At 39.4% G+C, this 17,962-nt stretch overlaps 1 protein-coding gene across 1 annotated transcript; it reads left to right on the plus strand.

The window, feature by feature from the left end:
* Positions 1-205: 205 nt before the first annotated feature.
* PPP2CA (protein phosphatase 2 catalytic subunit alpha) lies at positions 206-17,614 on the plus strand. The gene is made up of 7 exons (XM_026118254.2): positions 206-574; positions 13,146-13,355; positions 14,077-14,250; positions 14,427-14,516; positions 14,932-15,093; positions 15,933-16,051; positions 16,872-17,614. Exons 1-7 carry the CDS (start codon positions 473-475, stop codon positions 16,942-16,944), a joined length of 930 nt encoding a protein of 309 aa, XP_025974039.1. The 5' UTR covers positions 206-472; the 3' UTR covers positions 16,945-17,614.
* Positions 17,615-17,962: the final 348 nt, after the last annotated feature.

Raw genomic sequence — 17,962 nt, forward strand, 5'->3', positions numbered from 1 at the left:
ATGCGCCAACAACCCCCCCCCCCAGAACACTCGCACCTCCCCCACCCCGTTGCTTTGTGCCGCGCGGAGCTGCGCAGGCGCAGACGCGCCTCGGCGCCGTCGCCGTCCTGCCCGTCTGTCGGGTCCCGACCGGCCGCCGGCAGCGCGCATGCGCGATCCCGCCCGGGTGCTGCGCATGGGCCGTTGCCTCCCCTGGCGTCTCCCTCCCCCCTCCCCGGAGTGGAAGCCGAGGCGGTGACGTCAGGAGCGGCGGCCATTACACGGTCTGGTGCGAGGGAGCGAGCGGCAGAGCTGCTGCTGCGGAGAGCCGCGCTCCGGCCGCGGGACTCGCAGCGCTTCGGGCCGCTCCGCACCCTCTGCGCGTCCCGCCGGGTCGTAGCCGCCGCCGCTGCTGTTCGGAGCGGGTCGCGGGGGCCTCCGGGGCGGTGCGGCAGGAGGCGGCGAGGAGGGGGCGAGCGAGCGGGCGTGCGGGATGGAGGAGAAGGTCTTCACCAAGGAGCTCGACCAGTGGGTGGAGCAGCTCAACGAGTGCAAGCAGCTCTCCGAGGGGCAGGTGAAGAGCCTCTGCGAGAAGGTGAGAGGCGGAGGGCGGCGGGGGAAGGGGGCGAGCCTCCGCGCTGAGGGGGGGCGTCCGGGCGGGCAGGGCCGGCCGGGGGCCGCGGTGGGGGCTGCCGCGCGGGGGTGGCGCTCCTCCGGCGGGTAGGCGGGGGGGGCCGCGGGCGGAGGCGGCTCGCCCAACGGGGACGGGGAGCAGGTCAACGGGGCGGCTCCGTGCGCCCGGCCGGCCGGCGCGCGGCCCTCCGGCGGAGGTAGCGGGCCGGGGCGCTCGGCGGGCGGCTGTGCGCCCCCTCTCGCTGCGCTCGGCCGCTGGCTCCGCCTCCCGCCTATTCATCGCCTCCTAAAATGGCGCCGCCGCCGGGATTCTGGGTGAGAGACCCCCGAGCGCCGCCGCCATCCCGGGGCCGGGCCGGCACCTTCCCGCCACCCGGGCGGGAAACCGGCGCGGACCGGCCCCGTGAAGAGCCGGCGCCGGGGCCGGCCGGGGCAGCGCGGGCTGCCGGCGCTGGGACGCGGCTTCGCCTCCGCAGCTCCGTAATGCGGGAAGGCGAATCGGCGCGGCCGGCTCCCGTGACACGGTTTAACGTTTCCAGGCGGTCCCCAAAGCGTAGGTTATTACGGTGAGAATAAAGCTTATGGCTTAAAATTACAGGGGATAGGAAGCTGGAGCTGGAACACAAGGCTTTGATTTTTGGTATAAATAAGCACAGGCTTATTTATAGCTAGTCAAAGGGTAGGTTAGCTTTGGGACGCATCTTTTTTGGAGAAAATTCTGGGTTGTGTGAAATACACAGAACATACCGTTCAGATCACATGTAGCTATTTATTTTTGTGGTCACTGATAAAAACACTGAGATTTGGATGTTAGACTACTGTGTTCACTGGTGTGCTTATAATTTAGAAAGGTCTTAAAATCAGCCCAGGATAAATCATCTTGTGACAAAGTGAGTAAATTAAATATTTGCTTGCATAAACTTTTATAAATTGGTTAAACTGCTGTGGTAGATGCCCTTTTAATTGCTTTTTCTAATTACTGAAAACTTAGAAGTTAACATCAGGTGTTGACAACTGTTATTTATTTTGATGTTTCTTTAAAATAGTTTTTGTATTGTTGTACCTGATAAATTTGACTGTGGACCTGAAGGAGGGATTCCCATGTATGAAAGTCTGTTTGTTTTTCCAGTAACACCCTCTGCTCTAATAAAAGACATTACCTATCTCTTCCAACACTGCTTTTCTGATTACTGCCAGGCCACATTCTTGGACCTGTGTGAATAAGTAGGTCTTTTGAATATGTGGAAACACTTAATGCAGCTTTGAGTAAAAATAGGTTTCATTCTAGGAATGGAATTTAAAGGGAAAGTCTGTTCTAGTAGCATCAAACTGCATTTTCCAATTGAATTTTAATCTTTAATGTAATTAAAAATTAATAGCTGAAGACTGTTTTCAGTTACTGGAGGCTTTATGTGTTTGTATATTTCTAGACGGAAGGAAGGAATATTTGTGGACTGTTTGGGAACTAGAAATTAAGGAGCATGGGAAGTCATCAATGTACTCAGTTCTAAAGAAGCCTGTGTACCAATTATGAGAAGTAATGAAAATATTTAAAATGTGACATTGCATCTTCAAATACTGTAGCCTGCTGTTTTAGAAGCAAATTAATTTCAGAAAACAATCTATAAATGCATTAAGAAACTTGGTGTTTTTGAGCAGGCAGGTTCTTACTTGAGTCCAAATCTTGGCTGGCTAATACCCCAACTACTTAAAATTGTAACCCTTAGAAACAGTTTGTGTATTTTAAATTGCATTACAAGTAAGTAGCAGTATACACGCCTATTTATTTTTCACTTTGCTCTTGATGATAGTGGTCCAGTTTCTTCCTCATATTGTTTTTTCAAGAGGTAAGTATTCCGTTTACCATCAGTTATAAACAGATGCTGATGCAGGTTCCTGAGCATTGATTTAGTGGGTATTTTTTGTAAGGTTGTACGATAACTTGCAAAAGCATGAGGCATCTGCAAAAAGCTTTCAGTTTACTGTGGGCTTTGGGAAGATGAGGAAAGGCATACTATTTGAAATTCCCAACAAAAGATACTATAGTCCTATTCATCATTGTCATGCAAAGACAACAGGCTGAGGCTTTTTTTTTCCCCCCCAGCGAAGAATGGAAGTGAAGCATATTTCTGGAAAATACATAATGCTCATCACAAAAATAAATTCTTGACACCAGGTAGGGAAAAAGGGTCCAATCTGAAGTATTTCTGATAGACTTGAGATAGGGGATCACAAGACAGATGCTTAGACTGTGAAGAATCAGCAATATCTTTGGTTAGGCTGAAAAAAAGGAACAAATGTTAAAGTGACTAGATTTTTAGGAATTATATATGTGGATAAAAGGAAAGGTTACAGAAAGTTCTGTCCAGCTGCTGTCTTCTAAGATGAGAAATCACAAGGGTGTATGAGGTATATCTAAATTATATTTTTCAGGTAGAAGCAAGCTTGCTTTACCTTGAGGTGGTTGGATTTGAGCCAGCTCCAAACCAAGAGTACTATTTGGGTACCATGACACTAGGCTTGAGCTGAAATTTCCAGTCTCCTACTCCTTGCAGTTAGTACTTTGCAGGGTATGGCCACATGACTTTCTATGTTAAGGAAAGAAGATTGGGTTTTGATAACTACAGGTAGCTCTACTGGGACTTCCTACCTAAGAGTAGCTGAGTTCCTAAATGATTGAAGACACAAGGAATAGAAAGGAGGCTCCAGAAGTACATGGTTTCCATTAGGTCTTCTCTGTCTGCTTAAAGTGGGAATCTATATTCTTGAAAGTGAGGCACTAGCTGAATTCTTTGCGTTTCTGCTGGGGGACAGCTTTTATTTAAACACGTTTCCACTCTTCCAGCACTGAGTCTCAGCAACTGCTGAATTATGGTTCATGTTTTGATTGTCTGAAGTAGCTGGATGAATTGCACCCAAAGGTTATGTTTTTCTATAAATAGCTTGATGTGTTAAGGATAACGTCAAGTATTGTTACTATTCCAAGGGACAGATAAAAACCCTACTAGCTATAAATTGTCATTTTCATTGCATTAAACTGTAGCTTGGACTAGTTAAAAATCCTTGTGTGAGGTAACACTGTTTTGTTGGATTATCTTTCTGAGACTGGTATTTCAGGATCTGCTGGGACTTTATGCATGCAGACTGGTGTCTATCTAATAAGAATAAGCCTAAGGGCTCTGTTGTATTTCAGTGTTGATATCTAAAGAACTTAACAGCTATTTACAAATGCCATATAATGTAGCATAATAACTAAGTGTGGCCACTTATGCATCCCAGTTACTTTCCTAATATATCTCATGTTTTGCTTGGTTACCTAGGTAACAGTGGCAATGTTGTTAACTTGGCAGAAATGTCTTCTAAACCTAGCAATAATTTGTAACCATAAATACTATCTAATTTCATAAAAGATTTAACTGCCACACAGAGGTCTGTATTAAGTTATTCTAAGCTTAATATGTGCTGTATATTTTATGTTACCTCAGTGACAAATTGTGTGTGCTTTAATTACTTGGATAGTGTAAGTTCTGAGGAATAAGTATTCCAGATTTACACCATATAGTCTGCTGATAAGTAATAGTATGACAGTAGTGTTGGTTCTGCTAATGCTTATTGCTGAATTCTTTAATGGCTGCTGTGTACAGAAGAGAAAGGAAATCTTTATTGCCAGGTGAGATTTTTTTCCATTGGTCATTTAGAGAAGTGGAAAGAATGTTGTTTTGGAGTACTGTTCTCTTCTTTCTCTTTTACTTTGTAAGGGTTGAGGGAAATGATCTTGTCTCCTCTCTAATATTTATAAGTGCCCTTTATCACAGAAGAGGCGGGTGTGTTGCATTGCTGAGGAAGGTGGGATGGCACTCTAAAGATGCACAAAGGAATGAGTTGAATTTGTGGATGGAATATCCACTGGTTATTTCAGAAGCTGTCTAGTGCAGGTGGAGGGAGAGGTGTCAGAGTCTCTGCCCTTGGAATATTAGTCTGTAATTAAGTGGTCTGAATATAACAGTTTTTGGAACTAAAAAAGAAAAAGACAAGCTGGCTGTGTATGCTGTGTATAAATCTTGGTGCCCCCCTCCCCCCTCCCCCCCCCCCCCCCCCCGCCCGGTGTACTTGAATCACTAGCAGAAACCCCCTTCTGAATAGACACTATTGCTATCTAAAAAGGTTAAACTGTGAGTGAAGGACTGATACTGTTAAACACTTCCAGAAAAATGGATTTGGACCTTGCCTCCTGTAGCTTTTGATCAGTAACAATGTTCTTGGTTACATTTGCCATTGTATTTGTCACCAGTGCTGATTTTCATAGTATTAAAGTGTTTCTGGGCTATACTGATCTCTAGCACATGCCTTGTTAATGGTGGATTTTTTCCAATTTATTTTATTATATTTTTCCCTGTTGCAGGGCCTTCGCCTTTGTTTCTCAACACCAGATCTTTTAAGTTAGATTTTGAGACTAATTGTAGACGAGAACAAATGAAACATACATGTATCTACGACAGCTCTGTGAATTGCTTGAACTCTTTCAGCTTATGTTAAGTGCTTTAGTTCTAGGAGGACAGTATGTTCCTGATGAAACTTTTTTGGGGGGTCAAAAGAAAAATCTGTGATCAAAGATTCAGTTCCTCTAATACATTGGACTGACAAGTTCTGTTAATCTCGCTCCCTGTTTTAATATATTACTGCTCTGAATCCCTGCCCCACCTCTTTTTCACACAGAGGCACATGTTCCCTTCTGTCTACTCTGCTGTTGAGGGAGTTATCTTTCTTAGCTGTTTACTTTTGGCTACAAGTGAATGTGTTAAACTGCCCCCAGTTCAGTTACCAAGAGCTTTTCCTGTAGTCTTTGCATTTACATATCTTGATTTTTTTTTTTTAACATATAACTGTTTCTTACTGTCCAAGATAGTTGTAAAAATGGATGTCCCTGTCTGAACTTGCTGTAAATCAGTTAGAAAATCTGCCCCAGCAGTGCTTCCTTTGCAGTGGACTCTGTAGATAGTTATACAGATACATATAGCTCATCTTTACTATTGGATTGGCTTGTGGGTTCACTACAAAGGGAACCTTGAACTACTGCCAATGGCAGGAGGGCCCTCTTTAGCTGGCCCAAGGATTATGGGAAATCAGAAAATGGTCTAGGGCTCCTTTGCAACTGCCTCATTGAATATATGTGGAGATTAAGCTGTCGGTGATGCATGTGGTTACGCCTTGCATCTCTAAAGAGTTGTTGGTGTCTTGTGAAAAGCTTTGTGTCATTTTAATAACTGTATATATTGGGTCATTGTGGAACACTTCTACACAAAAAAAATCCTTTCACCCACTGTGTTCCATTTCTTGTGATGATTGGCAACATAAAACTGAAATAGTCTCTGTATACAAAAGGCATCGAAAGTGTCAACTTTGCAAGCCTTTTCACCTAGTCCTGGTTATGCCTTTAACTCTTGGATTTGGGCATGAGCATTTACTCTTGTGTGTGCCAACTCTGGTAGCTTCAGCAGCTTTCTGTTGTTTTCATTTTGTAAAATTCTATAAAACTGAGTTGTGCTAGTATTAGTAGGATTGGATTTTTTTCATTATTATCACATCGGTTGTGATAAAATGGAAGTGAAAGATGCAGATCTTTTGGTTTTGTTCTAAAAGTAATTTCAGGTGTAGTTTAAGATGACACAAATAAGCATTCTTAAGTCAGGGCAAATTCCCACTTGTTTGGGTTTCTAGCAGTTTAAGTCTAAAAACATGGATGAGCCTGTAGACGGGTGTCCTCTTCCAGGTCTGCCTGTGGTGAGGCTATTGCCTCCTCAGATTTGGTGGCAGAGCTGCTTCTGTGCTTGCTCCCTGCCATTTTTGATTAGTCATCTATGTTACCTTAAACAGTGTAATAACATAACTGGTCTGCCTTTGACTGGCAAGAGTTAAGGAGGTCTTGTAAAGCAGCTGTGCGAAAAATTGAAGGAGCAATGATTGAATTTTTGTCCTCACTTAGGGACTCTTAACCACTGCACCTATATTCAATAACACAGTTGTTGCTATGTTTCTTTTTTTTGGCAGTATGTTAAGGTGGAAAAACAGATAGTGTATTCCTGACCAGAGAGAAATACTGGAGCTCAACTGCTCAGTAATCAGATCTCCAGTATTTCAGTTGTGTGTATATATAGAATATCAATATATTTACCAATATATAAAATCCCAGTATACTGCATTACATGCTTGCTATTTGGTTTTGAAGTACACTTCTGTTTTTGGCACACATGCCTACCCTCCAGCTTTCCAGCCAGTATCCTGGTCGTGCGTATGACATAAATGTGCTTAGCTGTGTTTTGAGTTATTTGAGCTTTGAGCAAAAGCAGACCTTTTGAACTTACTATCCTACAAGTACAACTTCATGAAGCTGAGCCATAAAACTCTTGTTACTGCTAATGCTGTGTTTGATGAGTATAAAGCCCCTACAGTAAGTAGCTGACCATCTCTAGTAGTTACCACAGTTTATTTTTTTGATCCATTAGCCTTAAACCTGTGGTGGTTACCTTCAACAGGGAAAGGTAACAAAGGGCTAGGGCACCACTGGTTTTGGAATAGCTTTAGCCTATTTATTTTTATTTTTTTAAAGTAAAGAACTTGATGACATGAAGCAAATTCAGCTTGCTGGTACAGACAGGAGTGAAGACCATCTCTGTATAAAGGGTTGGCTTTGTGTGTTGTCACTGTTGCTATGATTCTTGGAACTCCCATGTAGAGAGAAAGGCATTTCTCTTTCCTGTGCTATTTTGCACATCCCCAATTTAAAAAGATTTTCTATACTGCTTTTTTTTCCTTATTATTTTAACTCAAAGCTGAAGGCACTAGGATTTCTTGTATGGTTCAAAATAATGATATGGAGTTCTTTCAGAGGAGCCCACTTCTATCCCTCTTTTTCCATCTGGTCTGATCAGCTATTGATACTTAAATAGCTATTTCCTCTTCTTCTCCCAAGTCTGTCTTGAAATACTTTTGTATTTGCAAGTAAAGTTCACTGCCTGTTTATTTTCTTGTACAGCCTCTAGAATTCACGGGAGAAAAAAAAAAAGGCAGTTGTCATCTAATCTTACATGCAGCACTGGTGCTAGGATTGATCTTTTGGTTTGGCAATATCTTGTGCTTAACTGATCTCTCCTCTTACAAAAATAGAAATTACTTTAAGATAGCAGTTAATACTGTCGCTAAGTTGTGGAGCACTGCAGAAGGTACTTAGTTGTGTGTTAGGATATAGGAATCTGATTGGATGGTATGCATTTTTGGGAGTTGTCTTTGTTGCACTGACAAATATTCATCGATGTATTTGTAGGCTATTGTATTTTCATTTTGAGTCGAAATAAAACTTTGACTTTTGTTAGTTCACTTTATTGCTTTGGTATTCTGTCTTATTCCAATCTTGACTTCTCTCTTCTCTTTATCATATGCACCGTGCATTTCAATCAATCGTTATATCCTTACCAATGCCATTTAAGAAAATTAAGGGCTACAGAAACATAGTGACCACATTGACACATGCATTTTCAGCAGCTGTATTGTGATGCATTGGTCAGACGTGCTTTGTTTTGCTTCACCGAGTTCTAAATTTTCGGTATTGCTAGTAGAGAACATTTTTAGAAATGGAGGTATCATCACTTACGAAACCAGAGAGAAAGCAGATTAGGATATCTTCTAGTTCAGCCCTTGTAAAAGCTTATTGCTGCTCTTGCTCCTTCTGTTTAGGTGGAAATCCTGTTTTTACTTACTTTAGAATAGTAAGTAGTTAAATGCCAATGTGGAGCTTTTTGAATGTTAATTTTATTCCTGCATACGCATTCTCATTCACCTCTAACTCCTTACTAGATTCTGATGTTCAGTATAAATCGGTTTCGTTTTTTATGCCACATGTGATCTGACCTCTGTCTTAAAATCTTCTCAGAAGGGTTATAATATGGGAGGCCTGATTTCTCCGTTTTTTTTAATTAAAAGTCATAAGGTCAAGGAAAATACCTTTTGCTTTAAAAGCAGTGAGACCATCTTTGGTCTAAACATTTTCCTTCCCTCACAAGTGAGAAGACAAAACTTTTAAATTGAAGCAAACATAAATGCATTCACTTTACAGAAGACTTGCTGAGTGTAATGGGATGACCTTTTGCTTGGAACTGGAATCTCTTGCAGGCCATGATTTTTGACCTGCTAAAACCAATCTTCATCCCAATTAGCTGATCATTATGGCTTTAGTCATATCCTGTGCACCTCAATGACCGGAAATTATGGGTGTGGTTGAAGTCTTGGATCTGATCAAAATATGGTAACTACAAATACCTAATTTTTTTCTTAGTTGCAGTATGATGTCTCTCACAACATACTTTATTAGATAGCATGGCAATTTGCAGGTGTAAGTTCTAGTCTTCTTAGAACAACACGTTACAGACTAACTCTGAATTTGGAGTCATGTTGTCTAATTAAAATAATTACATTTTCTTTCCTGAATTGTTGGTAACTCCACATTGTGTCTTATAGCATTGATTTAGTGTTATGCAGCAGCTTCAAGCACTGTTTTACATCTCTGCAAAGCCAAAATAATGTTTACAAGAAGGAATAAGAAATATCTGTTATGTTCTGGCAATACCAAGGAATTGGGGCATAGGTGAATTTAGGGAGTTTTTCTCAGAAATAGTCAGTGCAAATGAATTCTTTGATGCAGGGTTGATGTACTCTGCTTATGAGGCAAACTTGCTTGTCCTCAACATGCAGTGAGCTGAGAATGACAGTGTCGTGGCTGGATTGCAGCCCTTAAGGCACTCAGCTGTAAGCCTTAAAAACTGTGGCATATTAGGTAAAAATCAAGGCCGAGAACAAGGGAAATAAGAGATACCTCTGCATGCATGCAACTCTTGCCTTTTATTAAATAAAACTGCAGAGATGAGAATCGTATGGTAACAGTGTTAATAGTCATAATACTTTAAAAAACACAAACTTCTACATACCTGTTTATAATAAAAGAGTTTAGTTGGTCTTGGATCTTGCATAGCCTTAAAATAATTAAGCTAATCTTTGTATTTTAAGAATAGGGTTTTTGCATAGAAAATGTTCTTGGCAAACAGTCAACAAAACAGTGCTTCACTGTTCATCCTACCATTTATAAAATATGCAGCAGTCCAGGAACGTTTTAATCCTAGATTGTATTTTCATTCAATAATACTTGGATTATAGTAAGGTGAAGACTTTTTTTTTGTCTGTTTAAACTGTTTGTTTTATTCTTGTTGTGTCTTGGGTTGGTTTGGGATTGTATGAAGTTGCGTTTTTCCAGAAAAATGGCTGAGTAAGCAGATGTCTCAGATACGAAGTGTGAATGAACTTGAGTCACTATGGCTATGCTGAATTGTATTTGATATGTGCTTAGTGTTTGAACTTTCAGATTGCTTTGAGTAAAATGCAAGGCTTTCCACCTTGGCAATAACATTTTACTTGGTTCTGATGCTCTTCTCTTGTGAAACTGTAAGCATCTTCTAGGTGCATGTTTTTTCTGTATAATTCAAAATATGAAATAATGGGTTCTTTTCACAAATTGCTTGGTTAATTGCTTGGTTTTGAAATTGGGGACTAGGTAGTGCTGAAAAAATAGTTATGCTGCTTTGGAGATAGAGTTTTGTAGTTGTAATGTAAGGTGTGTGCTGTTGATGTCAAGTTCTCGCTTAGGTTCATTCAACTTTTTATATTTGTAGAATACCGTGATAAATTAAACTTTGGTGCAGGTCACTTACCAAGATTAGAAGGTATTAACCAGTATAGAAATTCAGTGCCATCTTAATATTCAGAAATGTTAAGAAGTGAAAAGTGACTGAGAAATGAAAGCAGTGGTAAGTGTTCAGAAAAAATGTTTCAGAATTGTGTAATTGTTTATCTAGGGATAGGCAATGCAACTTGAGTGTTTCAACATGTTGATGTCAAAATTTTGCAGAGTATTGCGCTGTTATCCTTCTTGGCAATAGGTGACTGTTTTTGAGGTACGGGGAATCGGGTGTTTGTGTCTTCTCCCTAATTCTCCCTCTTTGGATGATTTGATCAGGGAGCTCTCCTACTGAGAGCTGCTGAAATGTTATACTTCTCCCTTTCCATAGGGTAGTGTAGGGGAGCTGCTGGCAGGGAGGCCTGTCTGTTTTGGAAGGGGAACTGACAGGAAAGGAGCTGGGTGAAGTGGCTATGCAGGTAACATCATCCTGTGTCTCAGGAAAAGGATGGGTAGAGAGGGAGTAGAACCAGGTAAGGTTGCGCAGGGTGGTGTATGATCCACTACAAGGTCAATGTCAGGTAATTCAATAATACTAGCATTAGCTTAATATTGGTATTGTGTAGATTTAGAGTTGGGGAATTATGGTATTACCTGTACTATTGTCTTAAGAACTTTTTGTTATATTACTAGCAGCTAAACAGTGTATTAACACAGGCTTACTGCTTTACCCTTTCACAGGAATTGATTTAGTGCAGAAACTTGGGCTATGGGTTTTGGACCACTTGGTGCCTTGTTTTCAGGGATGTTATTTTTTTCCACTTTCAGATGTTGTAACGTTGTTTCGAAGAGGCAAGTATACTGCTTAAGCAATTCAGTGTAAGCCATTGTTAGTGCAAACAGGCTAAGCAGTTCATAAGACATTATTTCATGAAACTTGTTTCAGAACATGAAAATATTTAAATTGCTGCGCTAGCATTCTTATGTTGTAGGTTTTAAATAGATTGATATTTGCAAGTTGACCTGGAACAGTCTTTTTCCATCAGAGTAGTTGTCTGACTTAAGCATATGACCATATGTATAAGAGATCCAAGTGATTTAGTATCTCAAAAGCTGAGGAAGTGACAACTCTAATGCTGAAAATGATGCTATTTTAGTCTCTGTCAACATGAAAGTTGCATACCTTCGAAGAAAAACAAATGCCGTATTCTTTGTGCAGTGCTTCCAGTGTGACAAGAGAATATGGGAGGAGAAAGCATTCTAATTAAAGAAGACAGTTTTTCCCTATTGAAGTGCTATAGGTATCTAACTTTCTCTGTCAAAAGGACCATTATAAAAGCTTTCATGGATTCAGATGGCTAATACTTCTGAATGTGTGTTAGAGAAGTGTTAATAATGCTGAGGATGTTATAACACCTTCAAAACATCCGGTGAGTGTCACTGCATTAAAATGAACTTAAGTCAGACTATCTTAAAATAAATCTACGTTTTTAGCGTCTACCACAAGCCAGCAGTGACCTATCTTTAGTACTAGGCACAGCGTGAGTGGAAACTGTCATCTGAGATTGACTTTTCATGTAAATATGTCTGCAAAATGACACTGTTACTCATGCTTTAATATGTAAAGCTCTGTGCTGTACAGGGTACTTACCATGATTACTTCCCCCTCTTCCCCCCCCCCCCCCCCCCAACTGTTGAATGAATCTTGTTGAATTTCATGGATCTCCATCAGTAAAGCATGTGTTGCTGGCACTTTTCTTGTTTGAAGTGGTTACTGTGGTTGTTAGCCTGGATAATAGCTAGGAACAGTGAGACTTGGGGGGGGGGGGGGTGTCAGTCACTGTCCAGCTGATGGCTTTGTGGAAAGAATGGAAACTTGGACATGCAGCATGTTTGTTAGCATGGTTCATACCAATACCCAGTATTTAATCTCCTGTTTAGGTTTTAACTTCAAATGTTTCTTTCCTAAACTTTAAAATCTAATGCTCTTTAAATGATTGTGAATTTATTCTGCAGTGCTTTCAGAATACTTTGTGCTTGGCTTAGCCAAACAAAGCCACAAGGTGTAGTATGCTGCTTTAGTTGCCAGGTTAGGTTTGAGAAAGTGTCAAGAAAATTCACCCTAAAATGAATGTGGCTTATTCACATGGCTCTTCTGTCAGTCCATAATACTGGTGTATACTTTAGAATATTTTGGATTCAGCGTGGCTTATGCATAGGTGGTATTTGGTGCTGTTTCTGGGAGCCTTGTAGACATCTTAGGTTATAAAACAGATTGTAGTTTTGTGTGTTCTGTTGTCATTCTGGCAATAAGGTTCAAAAAAAGAAAAGATTCTTTTTGGGCAGGGAACTTGGTGATTAAAAGACCTGGAAATCTGCATAGAGAGTAACTTCTAAACTTGTTTCTATTTATATTTCTGATACACTCTTGATTTAGAAATTTACTTTGGTATGCATTTGGTGTCTGTTCTGAGAACACACTAACAACTGGCAGTGTGATATGATTAACGGGTTCTTGCATTATTTTAAAATTACCTTTTTGATGCTATATTTAGCTTGTGCTTCTTCATCAAATTGCCTTTGTTTGCAACTTTTATGCAGGCAGTTACAGATTGTCTTTTTAATCTCCAGCAGGTATCCTTTTAGCTTATAAAGGCACAGTCCAGTTTATCACACGTACTTAAACTCAAAATTTGTTCCAAAAGGCTTTCACCAATAATCCACATGTTCTGCAATTGCTGATACCACTGAATGTTAGTTACGTTCTAGCTCGTGCTTCATTTAGAACTGTTCTTGTTTTTTTGCTTTTTAGGCTAAAGAAATTTTGACAAAAGAATCTAATGTACAAGAAGTGCGATGTCCAGTCACAGTCTGTGGAGATGTCCATGGACAATTTCACGACCTCATGGAACTTTTCAGAATTGGAGGCAAATCACCAGACACAAACTATTTGTTTATGGGGGACTATGTTGACAGAGGCTATTATTCAGTTGAAACAGTCACATTGCTTGTAGCTCTTAAGGTAACTCTTTTTCTCAACTGTACAATTCTAAATGATATTTATAACTACTACACTAACTATGCTTAATCTCTGTTAAGAATGTACTATTCTTGTTTTATAGGTATTAAAAAAAAATGAAATGCTAGCTGTGTTACTTTCCTAAGATCTTTCTGAAAAACCTAACTTTCAGGTGCAAGTGTATATAACTTTCTGAAACAAGCGCTCTGTGTGTATGTGCGTGTACATTTCTGTACTTATTCTAGCCTAAGTAGCAATCTTTGTGTTTAAGAAATTATTTAGAGATAACAGCTTTTTCAAGCTTAAGGATCTTGCATTACTGAGCAAAGAATACTGGGTGATTGTCGTGGGTGGAGATCTTATACTTGGAAAGACAAGCATAAGGCATGTGGGTTAAAAGAGCTGAAATATTAATAAGGGTAGGGAATTGTTAGACTTCTAAAAATCAGCTTTATACTGTATGCACACACTACGTATACATGTGCATGTGTGTATAGTCCATCTCAAAGTATATGGCAATTTAAGGTTTAAATGTATTACCCTGTTTTTCTCAAACACTAGTTGAATCTTCATATTTAAAATTTTTTTTCACTGCTTTAACAAAGGGGAGAAAAAGCAAATGTGTGTTTTTTTTTTTTTTTTTTTTTTTTTTTTTTTTTTTTTTTTTTTGTGGGGAGGAAGGCATGCCTATTTTGATGCCTCTAAAATAAATTGTTACATTTAGGTCCGTTACCGTGAACGCATCACAATTCTTCGAGGGAACCATGAAAGCAGGCAAATCACACAAGTATATGGCTTCTATGATGAATGTTTAAGGAAATATGGAAATGCAAATGTCTGGAAATACTTTACAGACCTTTTTGATTACCTTCCTCTAACTGCCTTGGTGGATGGCCAGGTATGTTGAATTTTGCAAGTTAAATGTTACTAGTTGTAAAGGGAGCTATTAATACTGTATTCTATCAGCTCTCTGCTTTGAAGTAACCTCTTGCAGTTTTTCTCCTAATTGTTCGTGAGCTAAAATAAATAGGGTAAACAAATGGGATAAATTTCATATGTATCTAACTCTTTCAGATTTTCTGTCTACACGGTGGTCTCTCCCCATCGATAGATACACTGGATCACATCAGAGCACTTGATCGCTTGCAGGAAGTTCCCCATGAGGTACTGAAAAATACATTATCTAAACTTGCGGTAGGACTCGTGATTCAGCATATATCTTAGTGTGTATCTTAATGTACACGCAGGTTGAAAATGAAATTCAAAACAACTTAGCAGTATGAAAGTGCCTCTCTTCCTGTGTTAGTTTTCTGAAGGAAATTTAAGGGGCATGTTCTTGCCTAAAGTAAGAAACAACTCATTAATATACCTAAAATCTCAACAAGTATCACTTGAGAGTCTTGGAGATGAGAACTGCTTCTATGCAGATTCTTCATTTAGATTAACTTCTTGATAGTATTTCAGGAATTATATGCAAATAGCTGTTGTAGTTGATAGTCTTTTTTTTTTCTTTTGGTGTGGGGGTGTGGTATTTGATTATTTTCACGTGCAATTTCTGAAAGAACTTAAATCCTTACAGGGTCCAATGTGTGACTTGCTATGGTCAGATCCAGATGATCGTGGTGGCTGGGGAATTTCTCCTCGAGGTGCAGGTTATACGTTTGGACAGGATATTTCAGAAACCTTTAACCATGCTAATGGCCTTACGTTGGTTTCAAGAGCTCATCAGTTGGTAATGGAGGTAAGCAGTATAGCTCTCTGTCAAACTCTTGGTTGTATAGTTGGTGCACTAATAACATATTTGGTATGTCTGAGATCTTCGTATAGGCTTCTGTGACAACATCTGATGGTACAGCTGAGAATCTTCCAAAACCTCTATTTTGAAACTATTGATGTGCTACTGTAGGAGCTCCTCAATTGGGCAGTGAAGCAATTTTTTTTTTGTGGGGTTTTTTTGTGGGGTTTTTTTGTTTTTGTTTTTTTTTGGCTGCCTTTTGAAAAGTTACAGTGACATCACAAAACAGACTTTATTAGCAGATCTGGTATTACATTTTTGTGTAGATAAAAGGGTTCTTAAGCATAAATGTTGAGTCTCTTGTTAGGAAAATACACGCATGTCTGCCTTAAACACGTTTATCCTTTTTACTTTTAGATATGTGCTTTTTGCCCTTAGGGTCCAGTTACCTCTGGCAGTTAATGTTTTTAAATGTATATCTTGGTTCTGGTTTTGATAACAGCTTAAGATTCAGAATGGCTTGTGTACTTGAGAGTTGCTTTTTTTTAACACCAGTGCACCAAAAAAAATTTGTCTTTTTGAATGTGTTTAGCTTATGCTTACTAGTAAGAAGAAACATGCACAGGCCAAAATTCTTTTTTTTTCCCCTTTTTCATTTCAATAAATGAAGACTTATCTTTGATCTTGTTTGTAAAAATGGTACTAAAAATGCCACTAAGGGTTTTGCACATTTAAAAAAAAAAAAAAAAAAAAAAAAAGTAGTCAGGTTATTACATAGGATATAACAGTTTGGCTATCGTAAATATCTTTTTTTTTTCCTGCACGCGCTCTCTCCCTCTCTCCAGGGGTACAACTGGTGCCATGATCGGAATGTAGTAACAATTTTCAGTGCTCCAAACTATTGTTACCGTTGCGGCAATCAGGCTGCGATTATGGAACTTGATGATACTCTAAAATACTCCTTGTAAGTATGTTTAAAGATTAGATTCATACTGCATATGATTAAGACAGTTGTTTTAGCAAGATACCATATAATTATTGTGTTGAGGTGTGTTTTTTTCCTATATACTTTCTGGAGGTGAAATAAGTATAGAATTGTCAGGTTAGTCACATCTAAAATGTTGCAGACATCAAATATGTGGAACTGTTGTTGAAATCTCTTGTCTGTTGAATTAAGCTGAGACTCCTTATGTTGTTCTTTATAACTGGAGTTCAGTGAAATTCTGCAGATGTCTGAATATTAATTTGTAAGTAGGAGTACCCTGTCATATCTGAGATAATGCTAGTCTAGGGTGAGAGACTCTTGGAATTCCTCAGATAAGTTAGGATAATGGGGGTGGTGGTGGTTGTTTAGATGTTTTTGTGTGTGTGTTTTTTGTCTGTTTTTGAAGGTAGGGCTTCTAGTTAATGACTTAAACAGGAGTTTTAGCGACTCGGTAATAAACGAGGGCACTGTAAATTGCCCCCTTTGACAACTACTGGAGACTTTAACTTTCTAAATGGATAGTAATGTCTGTCCACTTCATCTGAGTCTTAAAGCCAGAATTTCTTTCCAGTCCGTAGTTCTTTGGTAGCAATCATAAAACCAGTTTAAAATATGGGGATCATAAATACCTGCTAGCAGGAGAAGTGGAAGAAGCTGAACACTTGTTCTAGAAAACTCTTTGGTTTCTTGGTGTTTGGTTGGTACACATTTTAAGATTGCTGCTGCTATGATTCACATATAAAATATATCTGAAAGTAAACAGAACTGTTAGTTTCACTAATGCATACACTTTTTTCAGTTTGCAGTTTGATCCAGCACCACGTAGAGGTGAACCGCATGTTACTCGTCGCACCCCAGACTACTTCCTGTAAAGAGATTTTAGACCTGTACAGTATTGCCATGAACCATATGTTGACCTAAAGAAAATGGGAAGAGCAACAGTAACTCCAAAGTGTCAGAAAATATTTAACATTCAAACTTGTTTTCACATGGACCAAAAGACGTGCCATATTCAAATACAAAGCCTCTTGTCGTCAACAACTGTGACCACTTTAGAATGAACCAGTTCATTGCATGCTGAAGCAACATTGTTGGTCAAGAAACCAGTTTCTGGCATAGCGCTATTTGTAGTTACTTTTGCTTTCTCTGAGAGACTGCAAATAATAAGATGTAGACATTAACACCTCGTGAATACATTTAACTTTCCATTTAGCTATAGCTTTATTCAGCATGACTGTAGATAAGGATAGCAGCAAACAATCATTGAAGCTTAAAGAACATTTTTAAAATAAGTACCAAGGCCTCATATTTGTTCTGAAACTGTTTGTTTGTTTTATTTTCAGGGAATACTGTTTAATTTAATTGTACTGATTTTTTTTTGTCTGCACTCAGTTCCCTTTCCCACTCTCTGCCCTACCATATTGTCCTTTGTAATTGTCCAAGCATAGTGAATTACTTTGAACAGAACTGTTTTTTTTCTGTAAAACAATGTTACTGCAGGAGAGAGCTGCAGTGTTTTTCATAATAAACTTGTGAACTAAGTATGGAAAAATGTCAAATTCTAATTGCATGTTAGGTCAGCTCTGGTTTAATAAACTAGCACTTCTCTTGATGAGTTTTATAAACCCATCAATTTCTACCTTAAATAACTAAAAATACGGTGATTGAAGTATGCTGAAAACCTCTGACTTTCTGAATTCTATCCCAGGGAGCTATCTGGTTGTTTGATGTGAGTAAGGAGAGAGTTTGTTTATTACTGAAATGTTGCTTTGTTTTCCCTCTTGGTGCTCTACTGGAATATTCAAAAATGGAAGAATATAGGATAACTTCATTGATTATTGAGGTGTTTTTGCAAGTGTAAAACTAGTTTGAGTTATTTCCAATGTAGGT

The sequence above is a fragment of the Dromaius novaehollandiae genome, chromosome 15, assembly GCF_036370855.1.
Source record: "Dromaius novaehollandiae isolate bDroNov1 chromosome 15, bDroNov1.hap1, whole genome shotgun sequence".
Taxonomy (NCBI): domain Eukaryota; kingdom Metazoa; phylum Chordata; class Aves; order Casuariiformes; family Dromaiidae; genus Dromaius; species Dromaius novaehollandiae.